The 18,461-nt window shown below is 29.7% G+C and overlaps 1 protein-coding gene across 1 annotated transcript in view; it reads right to left on the bottom strand.

Moving 5' to 3' along the window:
* The window catches only part of LOC142317443 (IQ and AAA domain-containing protein 1-like), a 54,242-nt gene that overhangs the window by 25,672 nt on the left and 10,109 nt on the right, over positions 1-18,461 (bottom strand). Inside the window, exons 4-11 of the mRNA XM_075354010.1 lie at positions 17,731-17,838; positions 13,297-13,372; positions 8,814-8,978; positions 6,037-6,312; positions 4,081-4,301; positions 1,807-2,083; positions 1,480-1,484; positions 365-592 (exon numbers count right to left, since the gene is read on the bottom strand). Of these exons, the coding sequence (XP_075210125.1) occupies positions 365-592; positions 1,480-1,484; positions 1,807-2,083; positions 4,081-4,301; positions 6,037-6,312; positions 8,814-8,978; positions 13,297-13,372; positions 17,731-17,838 (1,356 nt within the window). The remainder of the gene's footprint in view (positions 1-364; positions 593-1,479; positions 1,485-1,806; positions 2,084-4,080; positions 4,302-6,036; positions 6,313-8,813; positions 8,979-13,296; positions 13,373-17,730; positions 17,839-18,461) is intronic.

Genomic DNA, 18,461 nt, shown 5'->3' with positions numbered 1-18,461 from the left:
AATTTAACTTTCTCTAATTTTAAAGAATGAAATTTAAAAAAGTTGGAAAATCACAGTCTCGATTTGGTTTCAGACTAATACGATATTAAAAGACTATTTGTAAGTGAAGCTTGGGAATTTAATTATCATACTCCGTGATTTTTACTAGTTTACAAACGAGTTATAAAGGAAACTTTTTTAAACAAATTTAATCTATTGTCACAACAAATTGTCTTTTATAAGGTTGTGTAATGAGAAGATTAAATTTATGATAAATATTTTAAATTATAATTATTTTCTTTCTTTTTGACCGAAGAATCATGGAACAATTTCTCTTTATTAAAAGTGGATTTAGTTATATAAACACAAACGTATATTTCAATACCTGCATAATTTCACCGAATTGAGGTGTAGGGTCTTGGTTGAACGGGTCAACACGAAGGTCCCACTGACAGTAACCAATGTCTTTACAAATGTCATCAAAATTTACGGTAGGATATTTTTTTATTACGCCTTTTTCAACTAGTTCCTCAAATAATGAGGACAGAGTTCTGTCTTTAGTCGGATCCTTGGGACCTCTTTTAGCTTTTTTCTTTTTCTTTGGTTTTTTTGGTTCTTTGGTTTTTCCTGAAAAATATGTTATACTTTATCAACAATTTCTTTTTAAAATTAAAAAAAAAATATATAGTACGAAATGAAGAATATGTTTTGCTTTTCAGTGAAAAAACATAGCTTTTAATGTAATATCTTCTCTTGTTTGCGATAAATTACTTAGGAATGGTGATTTGCAAAAAATTTCCCATAAGATGAAACTTTTTATTTTTCAATTTCTAATCTACCCAAAATATTTATTCTAAAATTTTATTACTGAAAATTTTTCACTTTATCAACCAGTCAGATAAAACAAATTTTTATAATGGTAACGTTCACTTTTCAGTCATTCAAGTGAAAATGAACGCTACATTATATTAAGACAGTAGCATAAAGACTATTACAATTTACACTTCCATTAAATTATCATCGATGTTCATTTAAACAACTTTTAAATTTTTTAGGGGTTTAATTGTACCTTTTATTTTACTAAAAAGATACGTAATGTATTTTATAAATGTCCATCTGAATTATAACTAGTGACTTCGTATAAAGACATATACCTCTATTTTATCAAGCTATAATAAAATAACGTTACCGAAAATTCTAAAGGGCACTTTGCCTTCTTTATTCGTTTACTTTTTGTTGTTATTCTCACGCCTATTTTCCCAAAAATTAGGTGAGAAGGATTCTTACAGCCGATTAACAGTATAAACAATCTAGTTTTACCTGATAACCGCATATCGCGCAGATGTTACAAGTATATGCAAGTGAAATAGAACACTACGGGACTAAAATAATTTATTGACCTAGAATGCCTTTAATTATAGCCATTTATGTGACTACAAATGATGAAAATCTATATATAATGTTATGAATATCAATCAATACTGTTATAATTTTGCTTACAAATACTTAAAATTAGAATCGACAATAAATAATTTATAATATTAATATTAAAAGTATCTTCGACTAAAACAATTGTTGAATAAAAGAATAATTTAAATAATTTACAAAAAATGAAAGTACCAAGTATAACATTACACTTTTAATTTCTAAATAAAGTAACTGGGTCGGTTACTTCATCAAAAGTTTAATTAATAACAATTTAATTACATCGAGAAATTTTAAAATATGTAACTTTACGTAAACTGTTAATTTTTTCAAAAGAAAATCATATTTCTTTAAAAATACTATTTAAAATTATCGATAACTAAAAGTATAAACATAATTTACTTGATCGATCTTTATCGAGAGCATCATTCAACCGTTTCAGTTCTCCTCTTATTTCTTCATCAACAATTTCTCTTAAGTCCAGATGTACGTCTTTTATTAAAGCAATACGCGCTCTCTCCTCTAACGTTTCATCTACTCGCCATTCTAATCGAGATTCTTCGAGAGCTTCTTTAAATTCGGTCAAGAATTTACTTTCTATTGGATAAAGCCCTCTTTTACGTTTTTCTTCTAAATCTGCCTCCATTTTTAATTTTCTTTCCAATGCTTCTGCCTTTGCCTGTGTGCGGATAATTATTAAATTTTTATTATGATTTTAAAGAGTATTTCATTAAAAATAGAATAAGCCTGTCTAATAAACACGTAATAAAGTGTTTTAAAGGTCAGTCATTTTATTTTTTCTTCATTTATAATTTACTTAAACAACGGAATTTGAATTAAAATTTATTTTCAAGACAAAAAAGATTAAAAATGTAAAGAAAACATATTTAATGATAACGTTAAACCATTAAATATTTTTAAGAAAATAAGAACAGTATTTCTTTATTATTTCATTTATTTATTATAAACTAAAAAATTAATTGCTAAATATAAGAAAGATTAAAAATTTAATGAATACATAATTATATATATATATATATATATATATATATATATATATATATTTCTTAAAATAGTCTTAGTTGTATAATACCTAATTTAAAAAAAAAAATAATTTTCATTAATCAATACCAATCACTCATTTAACATAGACTAATACAACTTAATTTTTTTATGATGTTGAAAAATTAAGATTTTTATAACAAGAATTTTTTCAAGCAATTAGTTGTCAGAATTATTTTCTTCACAGCAAAGGTGATTGATAATTTGTAAAGTTGCATCTGCTTAAGATTATTTCTTTATAAAGTGTAACGGATAAACATGGTTAAAAAATATTTAGAATAAATCATGAATTTATTTGTTAATTATTTTTGGTAAATTATGAAGTTTATTAACAAAACAGATTATAAATGAATACAACGATTAACTTATTTTACCGTTTTTTGACATCAAGTAAAAACAAACCTTTTTTACCAACACTTAAGAATTGAATTTCTTAAAAATCATGCTAAGCACGAATAGGTGAGAGAAGTTGCATGTGAGAGGATTTACTGAGAAGTAAACAATTATTTAGAACGGCGTAATTAAATAAAGGGAAAAAGATTTAGGTAAATGTATTAATAAAAACAAAAATTGAATAAACAGGAATGGTCCAGGAAAAGAGAAAAGTTTAGAATTCCAGATTCATTACTTCATTATTAATTTACTGATTACGGAACATAGTCCAAATTTTCTTGAACATTAATTATAGTAACCCTGTATCATGCGAATCGCTAACCTACGGGAAGACGACGAAGATGTTCAATATGTCTTATTAATGTTCCTAGAAAGATGTGCTGTTTACTAAAAAAAAATTAAAGGGCGTAAGTCATTTAGTTTAAAAGTCTCATTAGAATTGTTTTGATCAAAAACCACATTTCTTCCGTAATATCTAAAACATGATTTCATCTCTAAGGATATATTTTGTAATATGATCTACCTTACCATTGCTAATAAAAGTTATAGAGATCACAAAATACTTCTTTTTTCTTATTCAGTTATTGATTTCTTTTCTCTAACATTAGAAAATAGATGCTAACCTCTCTAACTGAGAAAGCGTTAAGCCATTAATTAATAAGAAAGAAACCTTAATTAAGCAATCATTAAATTTAAGGTCCCTCCATCTTGTGTTTGTTAAAGAAAGTCTAAAACATAAAATTTTTTTTAAGGAAGATTTTTTCTCTTCCATTACCAAAAGTATTTCCTTAAAAATGTTTAGGAATCGATCTACATCTAATCTAAGTATCGCGTTCATATGTTTCCGCAGTTAACTGCTAAAGCCGATACATTTTGAAAGGAATAAAATTTTAAAATACAAAATCTTATACTTTGTCGTTCTTTTTGGAAACTGAAATTTTGTTTGTATGAAAATAAATTTTAAAATTTTGGACCTGTTAGCCAGTCATTAAATTTAACCAAATTTTAATACTACGATACTATTAATAATTCTTAATAAAGATTATTAACTAAATAATATTAAGTCTTAATATTTTATTTTCTCAATTAAATTCCAGATATAAAAGTCATGTTTTACAATAGGTGTATTTTTCAATACTAGGTGCATTTTTACAACGGAAAGGGTTGTTATTTTTCTAGTTTAGATAAAAAAAACTTTGATTACAATCGCTATTACTTTACCTGCTCTTTTTTTTCTTTAATTTGTTCGGCAGTTAGTTTAGGTGGAGGTTTCTGACCAGCCTGTTTTTTCTTTAAAATCAACATAGCTTGCCATGCTAAATCATACAACTCAGCAGAGACCCAGAATCCAGCTACTATTAGAGCAGATCCTTTCAGTGCCATATTGGGTCCTTGAGGTTCAACTGGAGGACAGTTTTTTTTAATAAAGTCCTCAGGAGTTCCTAGAATTACATAATTAAGACTCTTATGACAAAATTATTCCAAAAATTCATTAGAAAATTTGTCTAACAAAAATAAAAATAGTAATATAATAATAATAATAGTAATAATAAGAGGTTTACAACAACTCTCGTAGTAGATGACACTTATATATTCGAAAAGTTGACGTAACAAATTATTACCCATTTCCTTCAGCTCCACATTATAAACATGATATACGAGGAAAATACTATGTAAAAGCTTATAAAACTAAGAAATTTTCAGTAAGCTGAAGGATTGCTTGAACTGAAATCCAATAATATCAATCAAAGTTAACACTATTGGATAATACATGTTACAATACGTATTGTTCAAACGACTCTTTTAACAATAGTTGGTGTATGTTTGTGCGTGCCGGCACGCGCACGCGAACACACACACAAAGAGAGAGATCTCACACACACGCGCACACACATACACAAAAGAATAATACTTTGAACACGAAACGTAGATACATTTTATTTTTGAACAATACGAATGTGCAAAAAAATATTTTTAAGCTTCCAATCATTTAAAACCGAATACAATAAACAACTAAGCATTGCAAAGAGGAAATTTGATAAATTCAAATGTAAAATAATTTTTTAATTATGACTAAGATGTTATTGTGTGACTTTTTACAAAAAAAAATAATAATGGTATAAAATAAAAAAATTAAATACTGAAAATAGTCGCATAAAAATATTTATAACAATAATTTTCTACACCTATGATATGTCTTCAAGGTCGTTTTGGCAGACGACTAGAAAAAAAGGAAAACATATTCATATGCAAAATAAAAGAGCAATGTAACTACACATTTTTATTATCAATTTTCAAAATAATTAAACAGATTTAATCTAATTAAATTTATTTGGTAGAAGTTAAATGAATTCAGCAACTTTTTTTCAGTTAAAATATTTGAATAATAAACACTGATAAATTTTAGTTTGAAGTACTTAATATAGATTAACCAATTAATTACAATAATTTGCAATAACGAACTAATACTGGTTTATATAAACTTTACAAATTAAAATAGTTAACACACTCTCCTCTTTTTTTAAAATTACTCTTACTACAATTCACCGATTAAATCCAGTTCTTCCTATTTAAAATGGTAATTATTTCTTCTTAAAGAACGTTTTCTCAAACCAATAACACTTTACATTACTCAGAATTCTATTAATTTTGCAGTATGCTTTCCTCCCATCTGAAATACAGAGAGGAGATTCACCTGTCAACCTCTTTCCTTAGCTACGTTCCTGGTAAACATTTAAGGAGTATGAAGTAATAATCGATCGTTCTGGATAAATGTTTACATAATTTTTGTAATTATATGATAATTTAACGTACCAAGAAAATATAAAATATGGATATATATTTAACGTATGATGAATAACAATTATCAAAAATATTCTCTATAGATTGAATTTATAAAATACATTTATACTAAATGGAACTTTATGCCTGCTTTAAATGTAAAATCGATTTCATATAAATATGTTTATTTTAGTTGCCTTTTTAAATACTTTCATTTCAGCGGCAGACTTCAAAAGATTATTAAGATATAGTCATAAACTATTATAAGTTAAAAGATAAAGAGTTTATGATTAAAACGTACGTTTTCAATCTTTATTTACTATGCTTTCATTAAAATAAAAGTAATAAAAAAACCTGATAAATTTAAATTAAATAATGTAGATTATGTATAAGAACCTTTTGGTAAGCCCAGTAAGCCTGGTGGAGGAAATATTAACTCATCACTGGGGAAAGCTGGTAACTCGGCAACTATTCTAAACCACGATTCTATAAAATATCGAAGTTCACCGCCAATATCCTCTTTTTGCTGTTCTGACATCAAATAGGAATGAGAATCTTCTAATACTTTTTTCCATTTATTTTCTGCATCTGCTCTTAATCTTCTTCGAACTTCTTCAACTTGTTCCACTGCCCATTTCTGAGGTCTTATAGCATAACTACTCCTTAACTGTCCTTAAAAATGGAATAGGTTAATTAAATCATATAATTATATTTTTATATAATTAAATTATTAAAGTATTAAGACACGATAATTAAACTAATTTAACTATAGGTATGTACGACTCAACCATTTAATATTTCTTTAACGGAAGCTAACATTCTCATTCCCTATTCCCCCATTGCATGTGAGAAAGAAGATGAAATATGTAAATCAATGCCATGGAGAATCATATGTTGCTTTATCAAAATAATATTCACTGATTCCACATCTCGAAAAATTTTATCAACTTGGACTCTGCCTCTTGCAGTGCATCCCTCGATAAATAGAATTCAAGCCTGTTATAATTATTCTTAAAAACATTTCTTAAAGTATAAAAGGACTATTCGTAGTAATTATCCGTGTTATAATAGAAACTACGTTTTATTTTTTGAATAACACAACATTGTTTAGCGTTTGCTCAAATTTAAATAACAAATTTATTTAAATTTGATAATGTACGTTGAACTGCTAATTTTTAATTAATGTGCATCCAGATAAATATTTTTAATTACCAAATTATTATCTCGTGCTCTGAATTTAAATAATTTGAACAAATTTTTTTTCGTATAGTGACCATCGATTACTGTGGTCATTAGCCCTTGTCAAAAGCTAATTTTTCCACTCTCTTTAAAATAAGGGGCTAAGTCAAAAGATCATTCTTGTCAAGCAGATCATCTGGAAAACAAACTTATAAAAAATAAAACCCCCAGAAGAAAGACACGATGACAAGGGTGTATAGAGCTATTGGACTTAAAATCATAAAATTCATTGCTAAAAAAATGTCATCAAACAATCAAAAGCAGATGTAAAGGAACCGCAATTAAAGAACACATCTTTAAAGAAGTTCGTCATTAGCTCAAAAGAAAAGCAAAAATAACATCAATAAATAGTTATTATAACATGAAACGTATGACAAGTTAAAGTCATAGTCGCTCTAACAGACCACTTTTTCTTAAAAGTTTGGTAATCTTTTTCTCTCTTTTATTATATAAGATAAAGTGATTATCAATTTCCATTTAATTTTAGTTTCACTCTGAGATGTCTGTTTAGCGTGCACTCTTCTATTATATGTTTCACTGTAAGGTACAAGTTCTCTGTTCTCCTATTAACACGTAAGACGAAGTGAGTATATTATGACCAACCCGAACTCTTGTAGTCTTGTCAGAGCATTTCTTGTTTTGATGGAAAACGGGGTTTTCTTAATGGAATAAATCCTATTTCCTTATCCACTGCTTCCTTATGACCTACACGACCTACACTTAGTGGGGGTTATCTAGTTTGACTAAAGTAATATTGACTTCCGTGTTTTTTGCCGCTTGTTTGGGTGCTCCATCACTGTTTCATTCCCAGAAGTCCAATGAAGATACATTGTTTCCCGTTGTCTTTGATATTCTTAATCGCTGTTAAAACATCTTAAACAAGTTCATCGTATGTAAACCTATCCCTTAAAGCAGCAGTTGCATTTAAGGAATCATAGCAGAGAAGCATTCTGTCTTTGCTAATGTAATGTAAAACAAAGCGAAGAGCTGGCTGAATAACATACAACTCTGCTGTATAGATACTGTCTATCTTAGATGTCCTCAAAAGTGGATTTCGTCGTGTACGATTACAGAGTTTCTGAAGCCGATCTAGGTCTTCGATCCATCGGTGAATATATGAGTGTATTTTTTATATTCGAATATCAATCATCAAAAAGCAATATGAATATAAATATCCGGTATTCCTTGTTCTATCTCATTAGCCTGGGTGGGGCTGCTCTTTTGGAAACCCACGGACTTCTGGTAAATCAAAACGATGGTTCCCACAGATTTTCAATCTTATCCCAGCAGGTCTGGGAATTCACAAAAATGTTAATTTTCTCCTTAAATTAAGTAATAGTCTTGAAGAACAACGTAATAAGCTTGATTTGTACTTCAAATCTTAAAACTGTTACTTTAAGTTACATGTAAAATAAAATATTGATAGTACTGGAAAAATTCTGTGTAAAATATGAAAAAAAAAAAACAGTATAATCAACCTAGAGATAATTTACCTGAATATAGTTTTATGCAGCTGAATATAAATTGTTACAAAGAAGTATAAAAAATACTTTGTTGTCACTTTTAGTTTCATTATTTGTGTTTGTTGTTTATATTCATATAATATTTGAGTGGGCGTTCATTGTCTTTCTAGCTGATGTGATTCCTTCCAACGGCTACATTTATTCAAGGAATTTACATATTTAAAAAATTTTAATTAATAAATATTTTCATTACTGAATTAATAATATTTAAAACTTAAGTAAATTCTTTTAAACATATTCGAATATGTATATTAGAAATCGCAAAATTTCGGAGAAGAATATTTCTGTTTATTCTCTTGAATCTTAACTCTCTTGATTTTCAATTTCAACCACCCCTGACACAAATATGGACCCAAACGAACATTCACAAATATATGTATCCGGGCTTAGATAATAAATAAATTATACTACCAATCAGTATTCTAAGGCGAATATTTCTTGCAGAGACATGAAGTCTTGCAGCGTAACCTCTCCAAAACCTTTGTATATTTTTCACCGCTTTGGTCATCACATCTAATGGAATCGGTACGTGCCTGTGCCATGCTATGTCCTCTTGTAACCTCCTCATTTCCCGTACTGAAAATTTGTAATTATTACTCTTTTACTAGAGATAATTACTTAAAAATAATTATTTTAATAGACTAATAAGTGAATTTTTAAATTACAATTGCGTAACTTCAAACAACTAATTCTTGAATTTAAAAAAAATACAAAAATTAAATGTAAATAATTATATAATCGATGGATGATGCCTTTTATAATAAAAGCTACCGTGCTCATATAAAAATAGTGTAAATGAAAAAAAAACATACATGGTTTTCATTTTCCAACTATTAAAATATTTATATTTATCTTTTTTTGTCTCGCATAAATCATGCACTTAAAATGCTTTCCTTTGGTGTCAAACTATTTTTCTGATATGTTGCCCAAGATTTCAGGACCATTTTCCAGTTGTGTAAATACGTTGAGTACTTTTAATATTTATAATTCTTAGTACAGTATTTTAAATAAACGTTTTAAGGTGATAGGGTAGGATTATGAGATTCTAGATGGTAATAAGGATTTAAAGATTGGTTTGTTATAAAGACCGTTTCTCAAAATATTCATTGAATTGTTTACCGTTTGATTCGTTACTCCATCAATTTGAAATTTATTTGATACAATCTGTTTACGCAGATAGTTTAGGGAAGAAAACAAAACTTCCTAGTCGTAAAGTTCAGTTATCATAATCAAACCAAAAAAAATAAACTGATTTAGTTGCAAGTTAAAAATTCAAGGAATTTTCATTAAACACATTTAAATTTCCAGCTCTCTCCATGTGATCTCTTTGAAAGTTAGTATTCCCAGTTATGTAAAACATACAAAAATTAATTCTGTTCAGAATGATCACATTGGTAAAATTATTGTTATTATACCTCAATGACTTCAGAATTACTTTCACTGCATTTTTTTTAGAAAACATTTAGTTAAAAAATCAATTAAAAAATTTTTTTTTGTCTTCAGTCATTTGACTGGTTTGATGCAGCTCTCCAAGATTCCCTATCTAGTGCTAGTCGTTTCATTTCAGTATACCCTCTACACCCTACATCCCTAACAATTTGTTTTACATTTTTTACTTTTCTGGTGACCCCTTCCTTAGTAGTCCCCACCCGGAGATCCGAACGGGGGACTATTTTACCTCCGGAATATTTTACCAAGGAAGGCGCCTCCATTATTGCTTTTGAAAATGCAGAGCCACATTTTCTTGGAAAAAAAAACAGCTGTAGTTTTCCATTGCTTTCAGCTGCGCAGTACTCAGAGGACTGAGTGATGTTGATATGGCCGTTTAAGTCATTGTGATTTACGCCCCTAACAACTACTGAAAGAGCTGCTGCCCTCTTTCAGGAGTCATTCCTTAGTCTGGCTCTCAACAGATACCTCTCCGATATGGTTGCACCTTCGGTCCAGCTACTCTGTATCCCTGAGCACTCAAGCCCCCTCACCAACGGCAAGGTCTCATGATTCATAGAGGAGGAATTAAAAAATAAATGTATATTATTTCCATCTAAAATGATCTACAATCTTCAATTCCTGAGATTCAAATACTTTGTGTTTTAAGAGGAAAAGATTTCGAGTTCTAAAGGTTTCATATAAGATAGACTCCTTTACCATGTTTTAATTTAAGGTATACGTTGAATCCAAAGCTTACTTAATGGCTGTACATTCAAAAATGTAACGTTAAGAGAGAAAATAAAATTTTTATATTTGGAGAGTACCCGTAATCTAAAATCACAATTTCTTTCTTTTTTCTATGTGTTATTTATTTAATACATAATTTATTAAAATATCTTTTACAAGGTATAACTAATAAAACTTAGCAGTAATGAGAAAAGAATGAATTTCTTAAATCTAAAAGAAATTTAGCACTTATATTCAGTTTTTTATCAATTACACGCAGTACTTATAATAAGGTATTTCAGAAATTGTAAACAAATATTGCAATTCTATTACAAGCAAATACATAAGGACAGAAACACGTTCAAAAAATCGATTATGAATAGTCAAATAAAAATTTCAATATATTATAATTAGCTGGAAATTACATACAGTTGACTAAAATAAAAGCAGAAATATTATTCATTTATGTGCACAAGGCGGCGTGAACAAATGTAACTGATTTATCGGAATTATAAAATACCTCCGATAAAAAAAGGTTGCTTTATATAATACTTACAGTTTCAAACCAATAGGTTATTTTCATATTTCAGTCTGCAGCTGCTTTTCAAATCACTATTCTTGAACTGTGAGTTTTACATTTTTCTTGCAGTTATTTTCAAAAAAATATGCTTCAAATATGTTAAGTTTTTACCATCTAAAATGTAAATCTTAATATATAATTGCTAAGAAGTTAGAAAAAACTGGACAGTTTGAAAGAAAATTATTCTTTTAATTCTCTTTTTTTTGGAATTGAGAAACATAAAAGTGCTTATGATAAAATAATATTTGCGCTAAAAATATTTTTAATTTTACAAGTTTCTTCTTAGAGAGCAATTAGCCTATTATCGATCGGTCTTATCTAAATTGTTTGAGAAGATTCTACTGCACAGGCTTCGGTCAGTGTTGGAGAGTACGGGGATGATTCCGGACCACCAGTTTGGGTTCAGGTGTGGTCATTCCACAATCGAACAATCCCATAGAGTCAACAGTAGATGTTTGGAGGAGAGGAAGTTCTTCTCGGCGGCGTTCTTAGACATCCAACAGGCCTTTGATAAGGTATGGATACCTGGCTGGCTCGACAAGTTAAAGCTACAACTTTCTCAATCCTACTTCCTAGTCTTGGGAAATTACCTTGAAGGGCATTTCGCTCAGATGAAATGTAATGAGTTTTCAAGATTCTTTGAGATTGGGTCTGGTTTCCCTCAGGGCTCTGTGCTGGGCACTGTGTTTTATTCCATATTCGCTGCGGACAATCCAGCCCTGGAGGATTGCGTCGTCGCCACATTCGCCGATGACACTGCTATCCTAGCCGTTAACGAAGACCCTGGCGTAGCTTCGCAGACCTACAAATGGCGCTAGACTTATCTGCACGTGACAGAAAAAGTGGAGGATTAAGGTTAATCAAGGTAAGACGAGGCACGTCACATTCGCTATGTAAAGGGAATGACTGTCCTACTGTGTACTTTAATGGTGTCTTGATCCCGCAAACGGAAACTGTGCGATAATTGAGATTTCACCTGGATCCCCGTTTGACCTGGAAGTGTCACGTGAGGATGAAGAGTAAACAGCTGAGCCTAAGGTACAGGGAACTACTTTAGCTGCTACGGAGGAACTCAGGCCTCACTTTATCCAACAAGATCAAAATTTAAAAGGCTATCCTGTGCCCAATCTGGGCGTACGGTGTGGAATTGTGGGAAACGGCTATTACTAGTAATATGGAAATTATTGAACGATTCCAGAACAGAATAATGAGGGTGATTGCCGAAGCGCCATGGTTCACGCGGAATGAAGAGTTTCACTATTACCTGGAGCTCCCGTCGGTTCGTGAGATTGCACGGCAGCGCAGTGTAAATACCTGCAGAGACTTTAGAATCATGTGAACCATTTTGCAATTAATCTACTCGATAACAGCACGGACATTCAACAATTGACACGTGTCCACGTATTCGGCTTAGGGTCTGCGTAACAGTTTGAGATCTAACAAGTTTATTAGTATCGTATTTAATTTCTTTGCTTTTACTCTTTCCTTTAATTCTTGTTTTTTCTTTTTACTTTTATTCTTTGTTTTAATGTTTGTGTGTGCTGTAGTTAATGTTTTATGATTTATGACTGAGATTGAAATTTCATAACTAGTAAGTTTATTTGCGAATTTATTGTGTATTACTTATTTTGGGAGTTCATTAAGGACCTCCTTATCAAGTGTTTTTGTCAGGAGACTTACTTATCGCTTTGCAGGAGAGCCGACTATAATTACATTTGTTATTGAATAAAAAAAATTACGAGTTTTAAGAAATTATTTCCAAAATTTAAAATATTTCTCTAGAATGAAATATATCATCTTAATTAATAGAGAATTTGATTTTCATTCTGCATTTTCACACTTAAGAAATAATTTCTTATTAATTATTACTCTAGTTATTTGAGATATTGTAATTAATATCGCGTTCATGAAAATCATGATTGCTAATTATAGTAATATTGAAAACTAAAAAATTATTTACTGCCATTAATATTTAGTTTTTTATGCTGTCATTATTGTTGAATTTTAGTAAATATTTTCAAATTGCTATCGCATACCTTTCTTTTCGAAATTTCACAGTACTAAAAAAAGTTATTTGAAACAGATACGATATAAAGGAATATTAGTATGTAAAGATATTAAAAAGCTACCAAAAATTTAAAGTAATTATATTGTTACATTTTTGTGCTATTAGTCTGGAAGTCCTTGCTCTTTCGTGGCGTTGCAATAGCATTATAATAGCTTTAAAAGCTGCCTGAAAAGAAAAAAATTAGAATGTTTAAGATATATCCCGGTAATTTCTAAATTAATTTTTACTTACTATACAGTTTAATTTTATACTGAAAAATTGCAATTTTAACAAAATAATTGGGTCTTTATTTTGGACTGTGTTCATATTAAATAAAATATTTTGTTACATATTCTGCTATATGAGTGGTTAACAAGTTACTCTTTCCTGCAATTTGTTAAAATTTTAGTTTTACGTAAAAAAACCTTTCTATAAAGTTAAAACTAAATTATCTTCACCAACGTCACTCAAAAACGTAAAATTCCAACGTTTTCCACAGATTTCTGTATGCGTAATCAACATAGAATCCTCTTCAAGTTAGACATGTGAGGTTTTCTTCAGTATAATTAATGGAGTGAAAAAGTAAGCGACAGAGAGCATAAAATTTAAAGTATTTATAGCAATTGATAAAAATTATATTTGACCATTTTTCCCGATTGCCAACTTGCCATTTGGAACTTAATTAACGGTAAGTAACTTACTGAATATAGTTGTGTTCAGGTAAGTCATTTATGTATGAAAATCACACACTAGACAAAATCATTTTCTTGAAAATCTAGGCTTATCGTAGATAACATTTTTTTTTAAATTCATTGAAATCGACAATCTATCAAATAACTAGAAATGCAAAAGTACTATAATGGAAGCCTCTTGTTGTATTTTTTCAAAATCGCTCAAGATTCTGTACTCCTGTGTTTATGTTTTGTTATTAGCATAACACTAAAATATCACATTTCTGGAAGTAATAAGTACATTATAATTATCTACGGTGGACAAAATGAAAGTGTCGGTTTTAGGATTAATATCACTTGCATTATGGAGGATAAACTAAAACGCAACAGTAAATTCTTTTCAGCAAAGAAGGAAGTGGAAAACCATTGCACTCCTCTTTTCCAGGTAAATAGAGCATTGGATATTTTTTAAAATAATTTTATTTTTCTTTGGTGCGATTATGTCATTTTTATTTTAATTTTTGTGAGTGAGTTATCTCATGTTAAAATGTCTATAATCATTTGTTTATGGCACACAATACCCATATAATTAGTTTATTTTTAATTCAAAAATATCTGAGATATCTGAGATCTTTGTAATTCAAAAAGATTTCTATTAAATAAGTAAATTCAGTCTTTCATCAGTTTGAAATTTAGTATTTTATTGTATCGGAATAGTACAGGTGTCCCATATAAAACGCAACCCATCAATCACTCATCCATGAAATTTCAAAAGTCAAGCTTACTCCCCTACTCGTTTACTAAAATGGACTCCTCCAACATCTGAACATCGCGGCGACGCAGTAGAACACTACCGATAGTAACAACAGTGCAATCATAACGTTCAGTGTCTTGCTAGAGACAAGATGGTGTTTTCACTAGATGAACGTGTTTTCATTGTTGAGTCGTACTTTTGAGTCGTATTGTTGAGTACGAAATCAGTAGTTGCAATGCAACAAGATTTGTTTCGCCATTGTTTAAGTACCCAGATAAACCAGCTCCTAACAAAACATCAGTACTAAGGTTAGTCGCAAAATTTAGAGAGACCGGTTCTGTTAATAACAAGGAACACAAAAGATCTGCATCAGTGTTGAATACAGATACAGTCGCTAAAATCAAAGACCGATTACTCGCCTCGCCAAATAAATCGATCAGACTGAAATTAATTTGTCTAAATCAACTGTTCATCGGGTGACCAAACGATTACAATTACGACCTTTTTGCATTCAAACGGTTCATCGACTTCTTGAGCCCGACAAAAAAAAACGGCTACAATATTGTCAACGGTTCCGTCGATTTCTGCGCGAGGGAATTAATGTTATGGATTCGTTATTTCTCACAGATGAAGCACGGTTTCATTTGGACGGCTACGTAAACAGCCAAAACAGTAGAATTTGGAGCGCTGAAAATCCCCACGTTTATCACGAAAAACAATTACACGGCAGAAGTTGGGCGTGTGGTGCGCGATATTGCGGAAGAAAATAATCGGTCCTATTTTTTTCGAGTACACCATTAATGCAGAACGATATCAGGATATTTTATTTCAGTTCATCGCACTCTTGGAAGAGGAAGACAGACTGCTGGCTACAATATGACGGTGCGACATCGTACTACGCAGGTTCATCTTCTGATTTCGTCGAGGAATTCTTTGGTAATCGTGTTATCGGTCGAGGCTTGTGGCCACCAAGATCTCCAGATTTGACTGCGGCGGATTTTTTTTACGGGGTTACCTCAAAGAAAAAGCCTACAGCAACAAACCACGAACAATTTAAAGTCAATATTGAACAAGCTGTATTAAATATCCAGCCACAAACTTTGAAAAAAGTTACAAGAAACGCTGTAAAAAGAATTTAAGCTTTTATTCAAGAAGGTGGCGGCCACTTCCAACATTTACTCTAAATGTAAGGTAATGGATGGTAATAATAAAAATTACATTTACATTTACACATGCCTTTTTATTATTTCAGTACTTACCAATATAAGGTTGGGTTGCGCTTTATATGGGACATCCTGTATAATTTTTCTATAAATCACCATAAAGAATTATAAATATGACGCTTCCCTACCTGGTACCATTCAAAAGTAATCCGTTAGCTTGTACAGCGTACCCCGTAACCAACATTCAGGCTGGATTATCAGTATTAACCAGGATTAAAGCAACTTTTAGATTAGATTTTAGCGTTGATTAAGACCTAGCTTTATTTGAAAAAAATTTCAGCCAGTGTTTTGGACATTTGAGGATTTCGGGACGCAAACTGAGAATCCAGATAGTAACCAAATGTTACCACTCTATCTAGACAGTTTCCACTCTATTAGGACCCAATAAAGAAACGAATCCGCTAGCCTCTAGGAGTTGCGATCACAGCGTCACGGGTGGTGTTATATCTAGCAGAATTACAGGGGTAACTATTCAAGGAATATCGGATAATAGGTAAGGAATGAAGGAGGATAGAAGTAGACAATTAATTCCTAGAGAGATTGCTTCTCGGCGGTGAAGAGTATCGCCTTATTTTAGACATAAGTTGTGTAATTAATGAAATAACGATGTTAATTAGTTTAACATAACGAAGCGATTATTTCGAACGGTCTTAAATTAGAAAAATTCTAATAGGCACAAATTTAATGATGTACATCTAAATTAGTTATAATTAATAAGTTATGTATATATTAATTAGTTATTAGTTTAATTAACTTTTAAATTAGTTATTGTATTTCTTCTGCTTTACTGGCTACTTCTTAATAAATATCTGAATCAAGTATTGTATGAATACTTGAAAGTTAGAAATACTTAAGAAAGTGAGTGACTCATTTGTTTTAAGTTTTAGGTGAAGCCCAGAATATTCGTTTACATCTTAATAGGGTAAATTAGAACCTGTAAGTTTTTAACATTGATAAATCATCCATTAATTTTATCTCATTACAAAAAAATTATCTCATTAATTATTATATATATATATATATATATATTGGAGTTAAATTATAAAATAGCAATTTGCGCATGGCTGTTGGTGGTTTACTTATAGATGGGCGCAAAAAATCCATACCAGAACAAAAAAATTATTTAAGAGTGATCTGGGAGTTACGCATTGAGGTTGGCCATTAGTTAGTAATAAACATCTTTACATACGCGTGTACATATATATAAAATAAAAAGGATATGTAAAGTTGAAAATTGGGATGTAATTTGGTTGAAATAAATGAATTTATATCAATAAGCGTTAGTAGAAATGGACTAATATAATTGTTGTAAGTTTCCAAGTAAAACACTTTTACAAAATGATAATATGATTGGTAGAATATCTGCAGGGGTGCTTTTTTTAATTTGTTAATGGAACTAAAATCATTGGTTTAAGGTGTCTAAAAGAGAAGAAAAGATTAGAATACATGAAATCAGATAAATGAGAATTTTAGACTGTTGTTAATACAGTTCAAAATCCAATCTTGAAAATTTTCTTCTTAAGTGAGTGATTCAGTTGTTTTTTAAGTTTTAGTTGAAGCCCAGAATATTTGTTTTCATCTTAATTGAGAAAATTAAATCCTATAACTTTTAAAATTAAAACATGATCCACTAATATTTATCGATCTTATATATATATATATATATATATATATATATATATTCCTGTGAATCTAACATCATAAATTATAAAAAAAACCTACAATAACTGCAAAACGTTCTGAATGTAAATTTTGATGGAAAGAATCCTAGTGATTAAATATTTCGTACAGCGAGTTTAAAATTGCTGTATTTAATTACTTATTTTGTTAAGAAACTTTTGTCTCTTGTATAAAAGGTTTAATAATTATCTATATTATATTTCATTACAGAACTACCTTCTCCGGTGAAATTTCCGGCTTTTTTGGAATTATTATAGCTGACATATTTGACCTCCTCTTTTTTTGCGGTAGTGCTGGAGGTGGTGGGGGTTCTTCTTTCTTTTCCTCTTTTTTTTCTTCTTTCTTTTCCTCTTTTTTGTCTTCTTCTTCTCCTTCTTTAACTTCTTCGTTTACATTCTCTACACTTTTTAGAGAGGTCACTGATACCCTAGCTATAAAATTTTCAGTAAGTTTACTTTAATATTTAGGAAAAAATATTTTAATGAATAATATATAGAAACGAATTATAATGAGTAGAATTTAGAAAGTCGGATAACACATCAAAATATTATTATTCTTGATTACTGTAATATAAAAATTCATAAATTGTAATAAATCCTATTTAAAAAAAAAAAATATATAATCAAATACAATCTCAAAATTAATTAATCTTTATATCATGTATTTATAACTCACTAGGCAGTGATCTTTTATCTGCGTTGGAACATTTTCCCGAAAGTTGTCATTAAACACAAGTAATTAAGTTATCAGATAATTCTATTAATATAATTAATTTTTAAAATAGTGAAATTATAATTTTATTGAATCTATTTATTGAGATTTAAAAATAAATTAAAATTGAAAACATATCTAAAAATTTATGATTTTCTGGAATATGCAAACTATTAACGAACGGAAGACCAAATGGTACGTATTATATACTACACCTTACTACCTTCTTCTTTCTT

The sequence above is a fragment of the Lycorma delicatula genome, chromosome 1, assembly GCF_047948215.1.
Source record: "Lycorma delicatula isolate Av1 chromosome 1, ASM4794821v1, whole genome shotgun sequence".
Classification (NCBI taxonomy): Eukaryota; Metazoa; Arthropoda; class Insecta; order Hemiptera; family Fulgoridae; genus Lycorma; species Lycorma delicatula.
This window is presented reverse-complemented; position numbering and strand designations above follow the sequence as displayed.